Here is a 19,829-nt window from a genome sequence, read left to right as displayed (position 1 = left end):
GTCTTTCAGCCTCACTGATGAGCACCTGCAATCCATCCTGAGAATCTCCACAACACAGAACTCCCTGATGTTTTGTCTCATAGTGCCGTCTTAGATTAAATTCTGTAATTACAGCCACATTAGCTCCACAAATGAGACACACGGGTTCAGTAAACATATACTCAGCCTCCCATCGGTTTTTAAAGGCTCTATTTTCAGAATCAACTTTTCTCTTCAGCATCGTGTGAGCTAGCTTCGCAATAACTTGCAGCATCATAAGCTAGACTTGATTAACGCGGTAAGTGTTCGGCAAGGCAGCTGAAGCGCTGCATTATGGGATCTGTAGTTTATTGTGTTACCAGTGCTTCATATACCTGGGCCATTAATAACAATAATACAGTATATAAAATGATCTCGCGGGCTGGATATAATTACACGCCGGGCCGGATGTGGCCCGCGGCCCTTGAGTTTAACACATATGGACTAATAGAACTTGAAAAGATATATTTTTTCAAATGTGATCGCGCAATTCAGATAGAGTTGACGCGCACTACAGCCTGCATGCCTCAATAAGTCATCCTCCCCTCGCTCTTACTTTTTTACCGTTCATCTAATGAATACACTGAGTATGGCTTTACCAAAACAATCATTGATGGCGAATAAAGTATCCATTATTCGAGTATGTAGATCGGGATATATATATACATATATATATACCCGCGTATCGCAGCGAGAAGTAGTGTGTTAAAAAAGCTAGAAAAAGAAAAGGGAACATTTTAAAAATAACGTAACATGACTGTCAATATACAGTATTTGTTGCTGTCATCAATGATTTGATTATCATTATTTCTTTCAATCAGGTTTGTATTTGTAGGATGTGTTGTGTTCAAGTTACATTCCGTGTTTGTCAATCGTTGTAAAGATGACAGGTTTCATTCATCGATTCGTTTCTTACTGCATCAATAAACAGTTCGTCTTCTTCTTTATCCGAGACCTGACACACTGCATGCATGGGTTTTTTACACTGTCTTCCTTTAGCGGGACATTTACTTTTTCCACCGTGTGCTTTGTTTCCACAGTAGCAGCATTTATGAATATGCTTGTATGTATCAGACGCTTCATATTTTTTGCTGCCTTTTCAATTGTGTAATTCGGTTTTGTTCAGCTCTTTGGAACTGTTGCTTTTATCTGTGCACTGCGCCAGTTCATGTGAGCCGCCGTGTACATGCATCGGGTTCCCAGCTGTGCTGGTGCCATCTCGTGCTATGTCCATGGCTGTATTTAATGTTACCTTAGTCCTGGCACTTAAAACTTTCTCTCGCAGTTTCGCTGAGTTTGTGCCAAACACCACGCTGACCATCTCATCTTCCTCTGCATAAGCACAGTCCTTAACCCGTGAATATTTAGTGGAGTTTGCTATTGGATTGCCGCTGACGGACGGCCTTATATGGGCAGGCACTAAATTACAAACGCCAGCGGCAGCCTGTCTATGAACTTAATTTAAAGTGTAGGTTTACATCGTGCTTTGTTTCCGAAGTAGCAGAACTCATCAATATGGTTGTATATGTCACTCGCTCGCTTCTTATTGTTTCGCTGCCTTCTCAATTATATAATGCATGTTTTCTTCAGCGCTTTTTGGAGGTCTTCCTGATTTTCTATGTACTGCGTGATTACGTGGGAGGCGTGATGATGTCACACGAAACTCCGCCCCACGGCGTTCAAGCTCATCTCCATTACAGTAAATGGAGAAAAACAGCTTCCAGTTATGACCATTACGCGTAGAATTTCGAAATGAAACCTGTCCAACTTTTGTAAGGAAGCTGTAAGGAATGAACCTGCCAAATTTCAGCCTTCCACCCACACGGGAAGTTGGAGAATTAGTGATGAGTCAGTGAGTGAGTGAGTGAGTGAGTGAGTGAGTGAGTGAGTGAGGGCTTTGCCTTTTATTAGTATAGATAACAACATAATAACCATTCATCACAACATTTCAACCATTCTATAACTTTTTTACATCTAATACAATTTACAAAATATACATTTAACAAGAGTACCAAGTGTTTAGGAGCCGAGCAACTATTTAAAAAGCGACACTCTTGTCTGGTTAATGATTTACAGCACCGCCGTCTATCTACAGCGCAGCAGCTTGCCACCTGCATTTAGCGAGTTTTGACTTCGCGCCTCTGTAGCAATACATATCAGCATACTACCGTCATGTTCTGAGTATTCTTGACTCTCAGTTAAAAGGTAAAATACTCCAATTTATTGTACACTAAACCTGTGAAATAGGTAAAGTGGAGCAGCAATGAGAGCACACCGCTTTCAGTTTGTTGTCCAAGTTGAATCTGAGGGGCGGGCCAAAGTTCGTCCCTTTACTGCAACCCTGACGGAACCACTTCAGTGTGAAACACGTTCCTACCAATTACTGCTCATGCCACAGTCCGTTTTCATGGTCCATTCGACAACAGGGACCCTTTGTTTACCAAATAGTATTCACTTTTTGTGATTACATTAATAAGATAAACTATTGTGGCCACCCTTTTTTTTTTTTTCCTGAGTGTGCCACACATGCGCCTGCTGTCCCGCCCCAATTCCTCCCAGAATTATGCCTCTTTGAATATGCAAATCAATACAAATAGCCCTTAAGCTCAGCTTTCTGTGAAAAGACAATGGCAAAAGCATGGGGGAAAATATAAGAATTTCAGTGAATACCAAGTGGAGGCAAAGGAAAAACATACTATTTGTTGATTTAAACAGTGGTATAATCAACAAAAGGAAGTTGATCGAGTAACATAGCGTGTTGGACAAACTTGAAAGCTCAAGTTCACAAAGTCGCACAGTGCCCGAAATAAAAATGAAGCCACATATCAAAGGTAAAATACTGAGATGTATACGTGATATCATTTACATGGTGATTGGAATGAAAGCATGTTATTAAACATGGGAACACGGTGGTGCACTGATTGTTCATGTCTCACACAAGAGGCTGCTGCGCCATGCTTGACCTTCGATGAAATAATTTATTGTAGCAGTACTGTCTCTTTCAAACGTACTAACCTCCAATTCCTGTCTTTAATATTCTCGAAATACCCAATCGCCATACAATCAGCTCTGTAATAGACGTTAAGCCATCTGTAAGCTTACAATGACGATTCTTCAGAACTTTCAAGGAACATTGAAATATCTTCATAGTACGTGTTTAATTATTCTGTCTATCCTTCCAGTGTCACACCAGCCTCAGCAAACATACAGCGTGAGGCAGGAACAATACGTGAACTCGCTAACGCTGCGGCACCGTGTCCTCACATGTTTAATTATTAACAACACAGATTATTTAAATGAAGTTAAAGTTTTATCTGTATAATATAATCAACATATTTTGCTGCATTTCATCTTAAAAATATCGTCATCATATGTAAATAAGCGCTTTATAAAGTGGAGCAGGATGTGCAATAATTTAACTGTACTGAAAGTTTACAGTGGGGTATTTGTACTTATAAGTACAAACAGTTCTACAAGGAGAAATTGATTGAGTGCGTTTATAGTTCTTGGGATGAAACTGTTTCTGAACTGCGAGGTCTGTACAGGAAAGGCTTTGAAACATTTTGCTGTGGCTGAGGCAGCGTGTGCTTGATGCTGATACCGATAATTCTCTTTCCGATCAGCTGCTGCTGTGATTCCATATTCAGATACAGTGATATAAATACTCAGAGTGGTGCAGTGAGTGTAATATGGAAAAAGATGACCCACTGTGGCAACCCTTAACGGGAGCAGCTGAAAGAAGAAAAAGGAGGTGCAGTGAGAGTAACAACGCTAAAGCAGTTATGGTATTTGGAATACTATGGCTATTCCCTGGACCATTATATTGTTACAGGTTAATTACAATCAGATGCATTACACTAATAAACAATATGCAGTTAGTTTCAGTATATTTGCGTACGACAGGATATGAGGTACTGTGGAAATGTGCGTGGCTTTACGCCAAGTTTAGGTTTTATACATCGCGATTTGAATGTGGAAACGTTCTTATGCAACATTTCTATGCGTACGCACCATTTGTACATGAGACCCCAGGAAACCAGACAAAAGTCAAGTGAAGAACAAAATAAACACTGAAATATAAGAATTGGTTTAGGAAAAATACTGAGGTGGTCAAGTAAATAAAGAACCAGAAGAAATGCTGATGTAATATACAAAATGAACTGAAGGATGACTAAGTGATGACTAAGCAGATGTCCTATAAATGAGAATGGACAGTTGTTATATGCACAGAAATTTCAAGGGTGGTGCGCAACTCAAACGTATAAACCAGAAAATAATATAATATACTTTTATTGTATATAAATCATTTGAATGTAAACCAATGAACTAACAAGAGTAAAATGTATGTATTGATTGACACACTATGTAAATTCAATAGTTTATAAAATTAACCTCTATTATTTGTTTCTCTGCCTGCTTTTGAAGAATGCTCCCTCCAAGGCATTTTGCTGAGGAGTAATCAAAAGATACAATGAAATGCTTTTCTCCTGCTTGATTACTGAATTGTCCTGTTAGAGGATGTTTCTTTCTTTAATAAGAAAATTTCTGCCACATCATCTAACCAGGTGTTGCCGAAAAGATGTCTGTGTTCCCCTCAATCAGTGATAGCAATGCTGCGGTCATGACCAGGACTTTGTGACAGTTGTGCCACTACTTTAAAAGATTAATATGCAAAATTTGTACAGGTTGCTTTGCCTGGGATCTCTGACTTTATAATTCACTGGGGACATACGCTCTGCTATCACTACCAGTTGTGGCACACGGCTGGGGGTGGTACCCAGCTGAGACACCCAGGAGCACCGGAGGAGGGCTTGCGCCTCCTCCAGACCACGAATGGGCGACTGCCCTGGTTGCTTTGGGCCCCCTGTATGGGCCCGTGGTCACCACCAGGGGGCGCCCCAATGCCTACAGAGCTCTAGACCTCAGCACTTCCGCCACACCCGGAAGTGCTGGGGAGAAGAGGATCAGGGACACCCGGAGTGCTTCCAGGTATGCAGCCGGCACTTCCGCCACACTGGGGAGTGCCAGTGGAAGATTGCCGGGAAGCACCTGGAGCACATCCAGGTGACTTTAAAAGGGGCCGCCTCCCTTCATTCAAAGCTGGAGTCAGATGAGGAGAAGGACAGTGCTTGGTGGAGAGAAGTGGAGGCAGCCTGAAGAAGTGAGGCATTGTGTAGTGTGAGGCTTGGACTTTAGGGGAGTCTTGGGGTTTGTGGTGCACTTATAATTGCAAATATTAACTATAAATAAACGTGTGGTGGTGCTTAATACCATGTCTGCCTGTCTGTGTCCGGGGCTCGTTCCACACAGTCTTTGCCATTCGGCCCAAAATTTATGTGGATCAGACAGGATCGATACCAGCACATGATTCCCCCTTCTTAAACAGGCGGATTTTAATCGTCATAATTAACGGGATGTCTAAAACAGGCATCAGTACAAGGGGTGTCCTGGCTGGTCTGTGACCAGAAACTATTTGACATTCAGGATAGGCCTTACAAAATAGCTCCAAATCCCGGCCCATATTCACCTATTAAAAGCATTTTGAAATGCTTTCCCTCGTCTTTTCCGTGCTGACGTGACCCCCAAAACATAACTGTAAGCAATTTTTAAAACCTTCTCCCAATGCTCATTTGGTACTACCAACTACTCGATATACCCATCACTCACGCAATCAGAAATCACCCAATACAAAAAAACCTTCCTTAAGTAAAAAATGTGGTGTTTTTTTTTTTTTTTTTTATTTATTAATTTTATTACAATCAATGCATAGCAATCAAGTTTTTTCAAAAAGAATTATGCTAAGAACAGATCGATCCCCACCCTTGAGAGAGAGAGCAAGCCAAACGGTGTAAAATTTAAGGCTTTTAAAAATACCTAAATCAACAAATTCTCTGTGCTTTATAAAATCATTTCAAAATATTACTGATTAGATCCTGCCATGTTTTGAAAAAGTCTGCACAGATCCTCTAACTGAGTATTTGATTTTTTCCAATTTTAAATAATATAACACATCAGTTTCCCACTGACTTAAAAGAGGAGAGTTTGGGTTCTTCCAGTTTATCAGAATAAGTCTGCGTGCCAACAGTGTAGTGAATGCAATCACAATTTGTTTGTCTTTCTCCACTTTAAGACCCTCTGGAAGAACCCCAAACACAGCTGTTAATGGGTTAGGAGGGATTGTGAGTCCAAGACTGTCTGAGAGGTAATTAAAAATTTTTGTCCAGAATAATGTTAATTTGGAGCAGGCCCAGAACATGTGACCTAGTGAGGCTGGGGCTTGGTTGCAACGTTCGCAGGTTGGATCATGCCCTGGAAACATTTTGGAGAGTTTTAGTCGAGACAGATGTGCTCGATATATAATTTTGAGTTGTATAATTGTATGCTTTGCGCATATGGAGCTTGAGTGAATTCTCTGCATTGCTACTTTCCACTCCTTTTCTGATATATTAATTGAGAGGTCATTTTCCCAGTGTCCTCTTGGATCTTTGAAAGGAAGGGATTGTAAAAGGATTTTATATATTGTAGAGATGGAGTCTAACTCCTTGAAATTGAGCAATAATTTTTCCAGCGTGGATGAGGGTGCAAGATGAGGAAAATCTGGAAGGTTCTGTTTAACAAAGTTCCTGATTTGAAGATAGTGAAAGAAATTTGTAGCTGGAATGTTAAATTTGGAATGTAATTGTTCATAGGATGCAAAGACGTTGTCTATATAAAGATCTCTAAGCAAGTTAATTCCAAATTTTTCCAGATATTAAAACTGCATATGTTTGTGAGGGTTGAAAGAGGTGGTTCTTTTGCAGGGTGCCACAGAAAGAAGCTTCTCCGTCTTAAAATGCTTTCTACATTGGTTCCAGATTCTAAGTGAGTGGAGCACAATTGGGTTATTAGTGTATTGCCGATAACGTGTGTTTATTGGAGCACAAAGCAAGGAATACAAAGAAGTACTGCAGGATTTTACTTCTATTGCGGTCCATGCCTGTGTATGTTCTTCTATTTGTGTCCAGGTTCTTATCGACTGTATATTTGCCCCAGTAATAAAACTGGAAGTTAGGTAGAGCCATGCCGCCTTCTGCCTTTTGTCTTTGTAGGGTCGCTCTTTTGATGCGTGGATGTTTAGAATTCCAAATAAATGAGGTTATTGTTGAATCTAATTGCTTAAAGAACGATTTATTAATGTATATTGGTATGTTTTGAAATAAAAAGGAGCTTAGGAAGAATATTCATCTTAACAGTGTTAATTCTTCCAGCTAGTGTGAGATGAAGGGTTGACCATCTATGCAAGTCTTGTTTAATTTTTTCCATGCAGACGACGAAATTTTGTTGATAAAGAGCTTTATGTTTACTTGTGATGTTTACCCCGAGGTATTTAAACTGTTCTGCAATGATAAAAGGAAGGGTGTCTAATCTAATATTATATGCTTGCGAATTCACCGGAAAGAGTACACTTTTATTCAGATTAATTCTGAGACCAGAGAGCTTTTGAAATTCTGTGAGTGCTGCTAAGACTGCAGGCACAGAATTTTCTGGGTCCGATATATACAGTACCATGTCATCTGCATATAATGAGATTTTCTGTTCCAGTCCTTCTCTGCTAATCCCCTTTATCTGATCAGTATTTCGACAATGTATTGCCAGTGGTTCAATGGCAATTGCAAACAGCAGTGGTGACAAAGGGCATCCTTGTCTTGTGCCCCGCTCTAGTTTAAAGTAGTCTGAGCAAATGTTATTGATGCAAACTGAAGCTTCTGGGTTAGTATACAGTAATTTAATCCATGCACAAATGTTGGGCCAAACCCAAACTTCTCCAAAATAGTAAAAGGTATTTCCATTCAATCATGTCGAATGCTTTTTCTGCATCCAATGATAATAATATTTCTGGGGTGTTTGATTTAGTTGGTGAGTATATTACATTAAACAGGCGTCGAAGATTTGAAGATAAGTGTCGGCCCCTAATAAATCCAGTTTGGTCTTGTGATATTACTGAGGGAGCACTTTCTCCATCCTTCTAGCTATGATTTTAGAGAGTATTTTAACGTCGTTATTCAGAAGTGAAATTGGTCTGTATGATGCACATTGTAATAAGTCCTTATTTTGTTTTGGAAAGACAGTGATTAGTGCTTGGCGAAAGGTTTGTGGAAGAGATTGGTTATCTCTGGCTTCTGTAAATGTTGCTAATAGGAGGGGAGCTAGCTGAGCGGAGAATTTCTTGTAAAACTCTGCAGGGTAGCCGTCAGGGCCTGCTGCTTTTCCACCTTGGAGTGACTTTATAGCATCCAGTAATTCTGATAATGACAGAGGTTTATCGAGCTCCTCCACACTAATAGCGTCAATTTGTGGTATCTGTAATTTATCCAGAAATGCATTAGATTGTATATTGTCTTCTTTAAACTCAGTAGTATATAGGGATTTATAGTAGTCTCTAAAAGTGTACATTATATTTTTGTGTTCGATGATTTTATCTCCGTTCGTGTTAGTAATTACCGAGATTGCGCTATGCATATCTTGCTTGTGAATTTGTTGCGCTAAAAGCTTATTAGCTTTCTCCATGTTCATAATAATGATGTCTGGATTTGTAAATTAGTTGTTCGGTTTCTTTAGTTGTCAAGAGGTTTAATTCTGAATGTAGAGCCTGCCTCCTCTTATGTAGAGTCTCGCTTGGTAGTCTGGCATGTTCTTCATCTATTTTAGTAATTTCGCTTTTATCTCTGCTACTTTCTTCGCTCGGATTTATTTCTGTGGGAAAGATATGAGATAATCTGTCCTCTTAAGAAGGCCTTAAGAGTTTCCCAGAGTATTCCTGCAGAGATCTCAGGGGATGTATTTGTCTCTAGAAAGAATTCAATTTGTTTGGATATAAATTCAGTACAATTCTCGTCAGCTAATAGAAGCGGATTGAGACGCCATCTGCGGGGTGAGTGTATGGGGCTTAGTAATTTCAGCTCCAAGATCATCGGAGCATGGTCTGAAATAACAATAGCATCGTATTTACAAGATTTAATCTTAGGCAAGAAGTTATTATCTATAAAGAAGTAATCAATCCTTGAGTAGCAATGATGTACTGGTGAGTAGAAAGAATATGTTCTTGAATTTGGGTTTAAAACCTCCAGGGATCTGATAAGTTGTGATCAGTTATAAACTTTGTAATTATCTTTGCGGTGTTAGTTGCGTTCCCCTGTGGAGGAAGTCTTATCTAAAAGTGGATTTAGAACACAATTAAAGTCCCCAGCCATTATAAGTTTATGAGTGTTCAGATTGGGAATGGATGCAAATAAATTTTGTATAAATTCCTTATCATCAACATTAGGTGCATAAACATTTATCAAAATCATTTTACAGTTAGATAAGTCTCCCATGACCATCACATATCTCCCTTCAGGATCCAATACTACATCTGATGCTACAAATGGTACTGTTCTATGTATGAGAATTCCCACCCCTCTAGTTTTCTTTGTAAAACTAGAATGGAACATTTGGCCAGTCCAGTCTTTTGCAGCCGGAACTGATCCTTACTTAGTAAGTGGGTTTCCTGTAAAAATACTATTTTAGCATTTAGACCTGTTAGGTGAGAAAGTACTTTCTTTCTCTTTAATTCGTGATTCAGGCCTTTAACATTCCAGCTTACGAAGTTAACTGTCCCATCATGGAGACACTGATTCTGAGTTTTTGGTGTCATATTATAGTCTTAACTGGAAGTGAAATAGTTTAGGTCTTAATTTCCTATTCCCCCAAGAGTTGTTGCCATGCAGCTTATTATTACGTTGATAGTTATAATTATAAAGATTGAGATGATAGATTAGATATAGATCAAGCCTGCTCTCTTTCTCTTCCCCCCTTAACCCCCCACCCTCCCTTTTTGCCTCCCCAGGTGAGGCTAAAACCCACTTCATGCAGTCCCAGTCCTCTGACATACCCAGAGACATGTGGTGTTTTAAAATTCGGGTCCTCTCTCTCCAGATAATAAGTGTTTTGCGAAGTGGGCCTGTCTGAATGCAAAATCCAAGTTGTTATTGGCTCGTTGCAGGTGAGCAAACACCGTCTGGATGGCAATCTCTGCTTCATCCATTTTCGATGCAGAATTACACTCGCCTCTCACTGCTACCAAGTTCAATGCAGCATCACACTCACCTCCCAATGTTATTTCATTTCTGTTCAGGTCTGTATTGAGTGTTCGCTCTGAGAAGGCTGTTTTTTGTGTGCGATGGCATGGAAAAGATGGCTAGCTGTTCCAGATCTTCACTTGAGGCATTGCCCTCACCTCACTGGACAACTCCAGTTCAATTTCAGACCTGATTCCTTGACTGACATTGTCTGCGGCAAGCCCCTCTCTATCCACAATGGGGAAAGCACTCTGCATTTGGCCAAGACCCATGGGAAAAGGGCATTACTTTTTCCTATTAGGAGTGACCAGGGTGAGGTGTCTGATATGGCCGTCCAAACCTTAAAGTGCTTCCCTTCAAATTTCAGAGGGAGTGAGATAGTCTTGTATGTTTTAATGTTCCCATGGACATAGCAGATTTTCTACTTGTCTGTGGAATTATAAGGGGTCCTCCAGAGCAAGTCACAGTGGAATACACAGAGGTCCCTACCAGAGTCCAACAGTGCCAAGAACTCCCCTCCAGCCAATGTAATAGAGATCTTAAAGTTATCCTCCTTTAACATCTTGGGGAAAACCTGCGAGTCGCATACCTGAGCCAAACTGATAGCCATTGTTTGTGCAGTTAGGAGGTGGCACTTCTGAGCCAGTTGTCCCAGTTGATCACTTGAAGCAGCCATCTTGTCTGAGCCAGAAAAGGTGAATGAACGACCTGGAATCTGGACTGTGCACACTGCCCACCTCCTATAGTTAATCAGAGCTTACTTAATACATAGCAACAACTATATTTAGTACTACATTAGTGACTACTACTACATTAGCAACTACAACACTGCCAGTTAAGCTCAGCACAATTCGAACATTATTGGTTGTTGATTTTTAATATTAAAGTGCATGGTATAGGGTTTAAAATTAAGAGATATTTGTTAATGAAGAGTAATGGTAATAAAGCTATAGAATGATATTTAGTAAAAGACATTTAGAAACAAAATGTCTAATTCTTAATATAGATATACAGTTTAAAGTAATAGATGTTTGCCACAGTACATGACAAATAATTAATATTATGGCTTATTAGGCTTAAGTAATATAGGAAATAGCCAAACACAGTAATAATTGGTCACAACAGAAATGCAGAGTCTCATGCAATGAGTGAACTGTGAATGTACAGTTTGTAAATTGGAAAGCCCAGCTACAAACCAAAGATCCCAGCTAATGGTAGAAGATTTTTAACATCAGAAAGAACCTTGGGAACAACCCAATTCAAACATATCCCTGAAAAGGGCCAGTGTCTTGCATTAATGATAGTAGCGATGACGTCTTTCGAAGATAGGATTGACACTGTGTAACGGCCTACCCTTTACTCAGCTGGCAGCTACACTACTAAGACCTGAGGCCTGGATGAATTACTGAGGCGAACCTACATATACCAAGCCATACCTCTAACAAATAATATTTTCTCCTCAATCGACGGTTTAAAAAAAAGCACACAAAAGCAGATATGTAAAATAGGTGTTCCATGAACAGTCGAAAAAGGTTTGAGGTTTTTTCGGCCCCGTATATTGTCTACACAGTTTAGACAAAAAAAACAGGTCAAAACAGAAGAAAACAAAACATTCATCTGCGCGACGCCATACTATGCGTCGGCGGCCATTTTATATGTGAGGAGCCAGAAGTGGAGGAATGCTGGGAAGGAGGCGTGAGGGATGACGGGACCGCTGACGTCAGGGAAGATGGCGGAGGAAGGGCGGAAGTGGACGTACTGCGGTACAGTGCCTTATGGCGCAGCGTCTTTAGTTCTGGAAAACAAAGGAAAAAGGTTAGTACCCCGCCATTCCCCACCGGCGAACGTCTTTCGAAGTGCTTTAGGGTCCATCCGCGGCCTCCTACTCGCGCATGCGTGACACGACCCCCCCCTTAGCCCGAGACCGTCAGGACGGGCGGACCTAACCGAGAGGTCGTGAATATGAGAGAGGGCATCGGCGTTGGCCTGAAGGCCGCTGCGGCGATAAGTGACCGTGAACTTATAGGGCTGTAAGTCCAGAAACCACCTGGTGACCCGCGGGTTCGACTCCTTATGAAGGGACATCCACTGCAGCGCAGCGTGATCAGTCACTAGAGTGAACTCGCGACCCAACAGGTAGTACCGGAGATAAGTCACGGCCCACTTAATGGCCAGGGCTTCCTTCTCCACCGCCGCATACCGAGTCTCCCGGTCCAGCAGTTTCCGGCTCAGGTACATCACAGGGTGTTCGACACCATCGATGCTTTGGCTCAACACGGCACCCAGGCCTGTGTCCGAAGCATTGGTCTGGAGAATAAAGGGTAAGGTAAAATCAGGGGTTCTTAATATAGGTGTCGACGTTAGGGCCTTTTTTAAGTCACTGAATGCGTGTTCTGCCTTGTTCCAAACCACATGAAGGGGAGCGCCTTTCTTTGTCAAGTCAGTCAAGGGTGCTGCCCTCTCGGAGAAACGGGGTACGAACCGGCGGTAGTACCCGGCCAACCCCAGGAAAGCCTGCACCTGTCTCTTGGTATTCGGACGGGGCCATCCCAGGATGTCTTTGACTTTGGAACACTGGGGTCTCACCTGTCCTCGCCCCACAAGGTAGCCTAAATACTTGGCCTCCTTTAAGCCAAAAAAACACTTACGGGGGTTAATGCGGAGCCCGGCCTTGGCCAGTGTCGCGAGGACAGCAGAGACCTGCAATAGATGCTCCTCCCAGGTGCCGGAATAGATGACGACGTCATCCAGGTAGGTGGCACTATAGGACTGGTGGGGCTTCAGCACTCTATCCACCAGATGCTGAAAGGTCGCTGGGGCCCCGTGCAGCCCAAATGGGAGGACCTTGTACTGCCAGTGTCCACTAGGGGTGCTAAAGGCTGTTTTCTCTTTCGCGGATGGTGTTAAAGGAATTTGCCAATACCCTTTTGTCATGTCAAGGGTAGTCAAGTATCGGGCCGCACCCAAACCCCTCGAGTAGGTCGTCAATGCGGGGCATCGGGTAGACATCGAACTTGGAGACCTGGTTTAGATGTCTAAAGTCATTACAAAATCTCCAGGAGCCGTCTGGCTTGGAAACGAGGACGATTGGACTAGACCAGGGGCTGTGGCTTTCCTCAATGATGTCCATATCCAACATACGTTGCACCTCCAGTTCCACTTCAGCGCGTTTCGCCTCCGGGAGTCTATAGGGCCTGAACGATCACTCCGGGGTCCGTGACTATATCATGCGCAATCAGGGTGGTCCGGCCAGGTGACTCGCTCACCACTTCAGGGTTGGCGTGGATGACCTGGGTTATCTCACGCCGTTGTAAGGGTGTCAGCTCGTCGCCGAGGTTAAGGGCAGACGCGCCCGCAAATAAGGAGAGGGATCTTTGGGTGTCGGGGACCTCTTCCCTGTCCTTCCACGGTTTTAATAAGTTGACGTGGTAGATCCTTTCACTCGGCCGACGATTAGGCTGGAAAACCAAATAGTTGACGAGCCCTTTTCTTTATTTTAACCTCGTATGGCCCCTGCCAATGAGCTAGCAGCTTAGAGTGGGAGGTGGGAACGAGCACCATCACTCGATCCCCCGGGAGGAACTCTCGGAGGACGGAGTTGCGGTTGTAACACCGGGCCTGCGCTGCCTGCGCATGAGTCACGTGGTCTTTTAGGATAGGCCTGATTTTAGCGAGCCTGTCGCGTAGTTGCGCGACATACTCCAATATATTGGAGGAGGGAAGGGCCTCCTCCTCCCAGCCCTCTTTTAGTATGTATAAAAGCCCCCGGGGTTGTCGTCCATACAATAACTCAAAGGGGGAGAAGCCCGTAGAGGCCTGGGGTACCTCCCGGTAGGCAAAAAGCACTAGCGGTAGGAGTTGGTCCCAATTCCGACCATCGGCGCTGACTACCTTGCGAAGCATCTGTTTCAGCGTCTGGTTAAATCGTTCTTCCAACCCGTCTGTTTGGGGGTGGTAAACAGAAATCTTTAGGTGCTTTATTCTGAGTAATCTGGCAACCTCCCTGAACGTATCCGAGGTGAAGGGGGTACCCTGATCCGTGAGGACTTCTTTGGGTATACCCACTCTTGAAAATAAGTTGACTAATTCCCGTGCGATATTTTTCGTATTAGCGGAGCGCAGGGGAAACGCCTCTGGGTATCGGGTTGCATAATCAACCATGACTAATATGTATTTGTAGCGATGGGCAGAGGGTTCGAGGGGTCCTACTAAATCAACCCCTATTCTGTTAACTCTTTTAGGGCGGATGTCGACTTTTGTCGACAGGAGGGGTTGAGGGCGAATGACGACTAAAGTCGACATCCAGGGATAGAGGGCGATAGTCAGCTGTTAATGGTGACAAATCTCGCTGTCAGGTCACAGGCATTTCCTCTGTGCTTGGAGGAATGCTAGACTCGTTGACTCGGCAACTAATCCTACCGTGTGCGTGAGTTGCGAAATGTAAACAATGGCAAGATGGCATCGACATGTGACAAGGGAGCGAAGAGAGTGCAGAAAAGAAAACACTCGGCAGACAATGTTTTGCGCATTATCGCGGAGTCGGACTCAGATTTTTCAGAATCGGATTTTATTGTCAGTGATCAGGAGATCGAGCAAGAGAGTGAGAAGCCGGCATCAGCTGATCAAACACCAGCTGATGCCTCGCCAGCGGATCTGCTGCCAGTTGAGCGCTTTGCGCAGCCGATACATCCACGGCAAGGTTCACGTGGGATAAATACACAGACATTGATCCTTTGAGAGCCTATCTGGCTGCTGGACTTCACAAGACGGCATGGCTTGCTGTTGGACACGACAGATCACCAGCTGCTGTACTTCAGGCTGCTCTCTCCTGATGCTGCTTTTCAGCTACCGTCAGACGAGACAAACAGGTAGGCAGAGAAATTTTTTGAATCGCGGGCTGCGTTTGCATCGCATTCTCGTTTTTCAAAGTGTAAACCCAGAACAAAAGACGAGATGAAGCGTGCTGTGGTATTACAAATAGAGATGGGACAGAACTGGTGATCTAACTTCAGGGAGCATTGGTCCAAACGTGCTTTGTCCCCTGGTGGCTTTGGACAGGTTATGCAGCATGGTGATAGGTACGTGCTGCTGCAAAGTTTTATTCACTTCTGTAATAAACAGAAGCAAATCCCATGGGGTGAGCCAGGCTATAATGCCATGCATAAAGTTCATAAAGTTTCAGGAGATGAAGAGGTGACAAAACGGTTTTCATGCGGGCAGAAAACTTGGTGGCAGTGGAATGGCACAATGGCAAAAGGGTGACTTGTCTCTCTACAGTACACACTAACAATATATGTGAGAAAGTGCAGCAACAGACAATTGAAAAGTAGGCACCAAAGCACCACGTATTGTAAGCAGTGCAATGTGGCAAAGACTGAAATTGGCTGCTTTGAGCGACATCAGACTGTGCAGGACTTTGCTGTGTAAAATGTATGTGAAATCATAGAGTATGCAGGCTCATACAACATGCAAGACAGTAATATTTGTCAAAAGTAATTTTTTTTGTTGATTTGATATGTTAAACAATTGCTTTGTGTTCTTTTTTAAAAAATGTTAGTTTTTGGAAAAATATTCAGCCCTGGGAGATGAGAAATAAAAAAAAAATTAGCCCTAAAAGAGTTAAACGGAATGTCAATTAAGGGAATGGGAACGAGAGGAGCGCGGTCCTTCCTAGGAATCTGGCGAGTCTGACATTCCGGGCAGGACTGACAGAAACGCCGGACCTCCTCATTGATCCCGGGCCAGTAAAAACGGAGTTTGACTCTTTCTAGTGTCTTTTTGGCCCCAAGGTGGGTGCCTAAGAGGTGAGCATGTGCCAGTTCACACACCTCCCGCTGAAAGGTACGCGGGACTAGCAACAACTTCTGCACCTCACCCTCGTGTGTTGCTACCCGATACAGCAGATCATTTTCCAGTACAAAGAAGGGCTCGCGTGGCATGGAACCGTCAGCTTGTGAGGTGCCTGGCAGAACAACCGCATTCCGGGAAAACCGCAGGGAATCATCATTCCACTGCTCCCTTTTAAATGAGGCAGGCGTGGATTGAAATTGATGATCCAAATTGCTCAGTGGATCTTGTGAGCGGTTGTGCGGGCGTGTTCCCTGGCTTGTACCTTCCCCAGCGGATACTTCCGGGTCAGAGTCCGTCGCCTGAGAAACATCCCCCGACGTGCCTACGCCATCTTGGCTTGCCCCAGAGCATGGCGTGGAGGTCGCGGGAAGGGGGCCTCGTCCCCTCATAGCCAGACCTAAGGAGGCTTCGGGAGCAGCGTTCGTCTTACCGCAATTAGTTTGCGACCAGTCTTGTCCCAAAATTACCGGATAGGGGGGTTCGGGCAACTGGAAACCTGCCCCTTCCAGGTAATGACGCACCGGGCGGAACGGTAAGACTTGCACACATGTGACCTGTAAATGCTGTTTGAGCCACTGTCGCGGTAACCCATAACGGCGAGCAACAATGGTGATGTTGCTGCCGGAGTCAAACAAAGCCACCACCAAGTGCTCATTCAACAATACCACTCCCGTGTTTGGAGCTGCCAGCGGGTGCGACGGAGTACAATACCTTTCCTTGGAGGCCCAGGTGCAGTCCATCGGCTCCATAGTAGAATTGAGGGGACAGGTAACAGCGCAGAGAGGCCGGTTTCTCTTTCAGTTTTAGCGGCGCTTCCGCAGCGCGTCGAGAGGGCTCGGGGTGGGCCACCCGTCCCTGTCGGTTCCCAGCTTTCCTTTCGGACCCCCCCCGGCTTGGTAGGCCGCGAGCTGACGCTCCAGGACCTCCAGGAGTCCTGACATGTCTTTATATGGGTGTCTCCGGACCTGCTGGGCGAGGGAGCTAGGTAGGGTGTTAACCAGGCCCTCACAGGCCACTTTCTCAACTACCTTCCTGGCTTGGGGACCCTCGGGCCGTAGCCACCGTCCCATCTTTCCCCAGAACTCGAAGGCCTGCGCTCGAGCTGGCTTCTCTGGGTTGAATTGCCAGGTTCTCCATTCTGCCGCCTGCTGGCCCGGCGTTATGCCATAGCGTGCCAGGATCTCCTGCTTTAGGAGGTCATACTGCGAGGCCTCCTCCTCGGGAGGCCTCCTCCTCATGTAGGTAGGGCGCCAGAATGGACGCTCATTCGGACCGCTGGCACTCGTTCCGGGTGGCCGTCCGTTCAAAGATGCCGAGGTATGACTCCACATCGTCGGCCTCGATCATAGGCACCAGGGGCTGGGCCATTGTACGAGGCAGATCAGGTCTTATTCTCCGGGCCTCGGCCAACTGGGCCTTCGTTTGCTCCAGCTCTCTGTTGGTAGCCGCCTGGGCCTGTTGTAGGGCGACGATCTGGGCACTCATCCCCTGGAGTACTGTGTTCAGATCCTGTCCTTCAGTCATTGTTTCTTCGGACAATGTATCCTGCCGGCTACGCCAATGTAAAGAATTCCACGAACAGTCGAAAAAGGTTTTGGGTTTTTCCAGCCCGTATATTGTCTACACACTTTAGACAAAAAAATCAGGTCAAAACAGAAGAAAAAGAAAACATTCATCTGCGCGATGCGGCGACCATTTTATATGGGAGGAGCCGGAAGTGGAGAAATGCTGGGAAGGAGGCGTGAGGGATGATGGGACAGCTGACGTCAGGGAAGATGGCGGAGGAAGGGCGGAAGTGGACGTACTGCGGTACAGTGCCTTATGGCGGGGCGTCTTTAGTTCTGGAAAACAAAGGAAAAAGGTTAGTACCCCGCCATTCCCTGCCGGCGAATGTCTTTCGAAGTGCTTTAGGGTTCATCTGCGGCCTCCTACTCGCGCATGCGTGACAGTGTATAAATATATTAAATTAAACACAATAACAAAAAAAGGGTGTTGAAGGGGTCCGGTTTGGTGGACTCAGGATTGGGTCAATGCTTTTTGCAGATGATGTTGTCCTGTTTGCTTCATCAGGCCGTGATCTTCAGCTCTCTCTGGATCGGTTCGCAGCTGAGTGTGAAGCGGATGGGATGAGAATCAGCACCTCCAAATCTGAGACCATGGTCCTCAGCCGGAAAAGGGTGGAGTGCCCTCTCAGGGTTGGGGGAGAGATCCTGCCCCAAGTGGAGGAGTTCAAGTATCTCGGGGTCTTGTTCACGAGTGAGGGAAGAATGGAGCGTGAGATTGACAGGCGGATCGGTGCGGCATCCGCAGTGATGCGGGCTCTGCATTGGTCTGTCGTGGTGAAAAAGGAGCTGAGCCGTAGGCAAAGCTCTCAATTTACCAGTCGATCTACGCTCCTACCCTCACCTATGGTCATGAGCTATAGGTAGTGACCGAAAGAACGAGATCGCGAATACAATCGGCTGAAATGAGTTTCCTCCGCAGGGTGTCTGGGCTTTCCATTAAAGATAGGGTGAGAAGCTCAGTCATCCGGGAGGGGCTCAGAGTAGAGCCGCTGCTCCTCCGCATCGAGAGGAATCAGATGAGGTGGCTCGGGCATCTGATCAGGATGCCTCCTGGACGCCTACCTGGTGAGGTGTTCCGGGCACGTCCAACCGGGAGGAGGCCCAGGGGAAGATCCAGGACACGCTGAAGGGACTATGTCTCCCGGCTGGCCTGGGAATGCCTTGGGATTCTCCCGGAAGAGCTGGAAGAAGTGGCCGGGGAGAGGGAAGTCTGGGCCTCTCTGCTTAAGCTGCTGCCCCCACGGCCCGATCTCGGATAAGCGGAAGAGGATGGATGGATGGATAACAAAAAAATGCAAATTCCATACATAGAAAATATATATATAGATATGTATATCCCTTCACCAAAGCAGCAACGAGAAAACACATATATACAATAACAAACCCTCCCTTGCCCCTGTAACATATAACAAACACAAAACACAAATAACAATAATGAATGAATACTAAAATGACAATGATCGTGAACTTGAGTCCAGGTATATTACTGTCCTGAATACGGATGACTGATCAACAGATTGGATGCGTTTGAATCTCCCAGAAAAATTGAACAATTTCACCGTGTTTCCTTGGCGTATGGTGGATAATGAAGTCCAACCCTGGGGTTTCTGGCGATGATTGAGCTGTATTGAATCTGTCGGAATGAGAAACAAACTGGATACAAAGTGCAATGTGAAAAATAGCAGTAAATAATGGTTTGTTGTCGTTAAATGAAGTCTTTTTCCTTCCTCCTCCCTTCTTTTGCTCCTGATTGTTTAAATAGTAAAGAGCTAGATGTAACTGAATGTGAACAGGTGCTTTCCATCCTGGGGCTGTGGTCTCTCTCCTTCATCTGTCCCCTCTGCACTTACAGGGACAACATTCACTGACGTACAAAAAACGAACAATAAACGGGATGATGGAAATAACACGCACTCAGCACACACATCAAATACATTATTAGTATGTAGCCCCGCTACAAATGTCAGCATGTATACTGCCTGTCTTTAATAGAAAACAATGAATGTAAGCATTATTGTTTGTAGAGTGTGTCGCAGTAGGGGGCAGTAGTGTGATAATAATCACAATCCTCCACTCCCAGGCGCGTTGCCCTCCTACCACCCAGCTCAGCTCGTTGTCTGGGAGTTCCCAGAGTCCTTTTTTATTGCTCCTGACCTGGAAGTCTTTCTGCCCAACAGAAGTCCCCACAAGTCCTTATTCCTTCCGGGTCAGGGTAAACAGTACTTTTCTTCACCCCGGAAGCCCGTCGCTCTTCCTGTGACGAACTTCCGGGTCATGGTGTCCAAATGAGTCCATTGGC

General features: G+C 44.7%; 1 protein-coding gene across 1 annotated transcript in view; it reads right to left on the bottom strand.

Moving 5' to 3' along the window:
• Positions 1–17,102, bottom strand: part of LOC120543329 (excitatory amino acid transporter 2-like) — a gene marked incomplete at its 3' end in the record, with an annotated part of 393,535 nt that extends 376,433 nt beyond the window's left edge. The window contains exon 1 of the mRNA XM_039776365.1: positions 16,994–17,102. Within this exon, the coding sequence (XP_039632299.1) occupies positions 16,994–17,102 (109 nt within the window). The remainder of the gene's footprint in view (positions 1–16,993) is intronic.
• Between the last annotated feature and the right edge of the window lie 2,727 nt (positions 17,103–19,829).

This window comes from Polypterus senegalus, chromosome 13, assembly GCF_016835505.1.
Source record: "Polypterus senegalus isolate Bchr_013 chromosome 13, ASM1683550v1, whole genome shotgun sequence".
NCBI classification, from domain to species: Eukaryota; Metazoa; Chordata; class Cladistia; order Polypteriformes; family Polypteridae; genus Polypterus; species Polypterus senegalus.
Note: the sequence above shows the minus strand (reverse complement) of the source record. Positions and strands in the feature narration are given on the sequence as shown.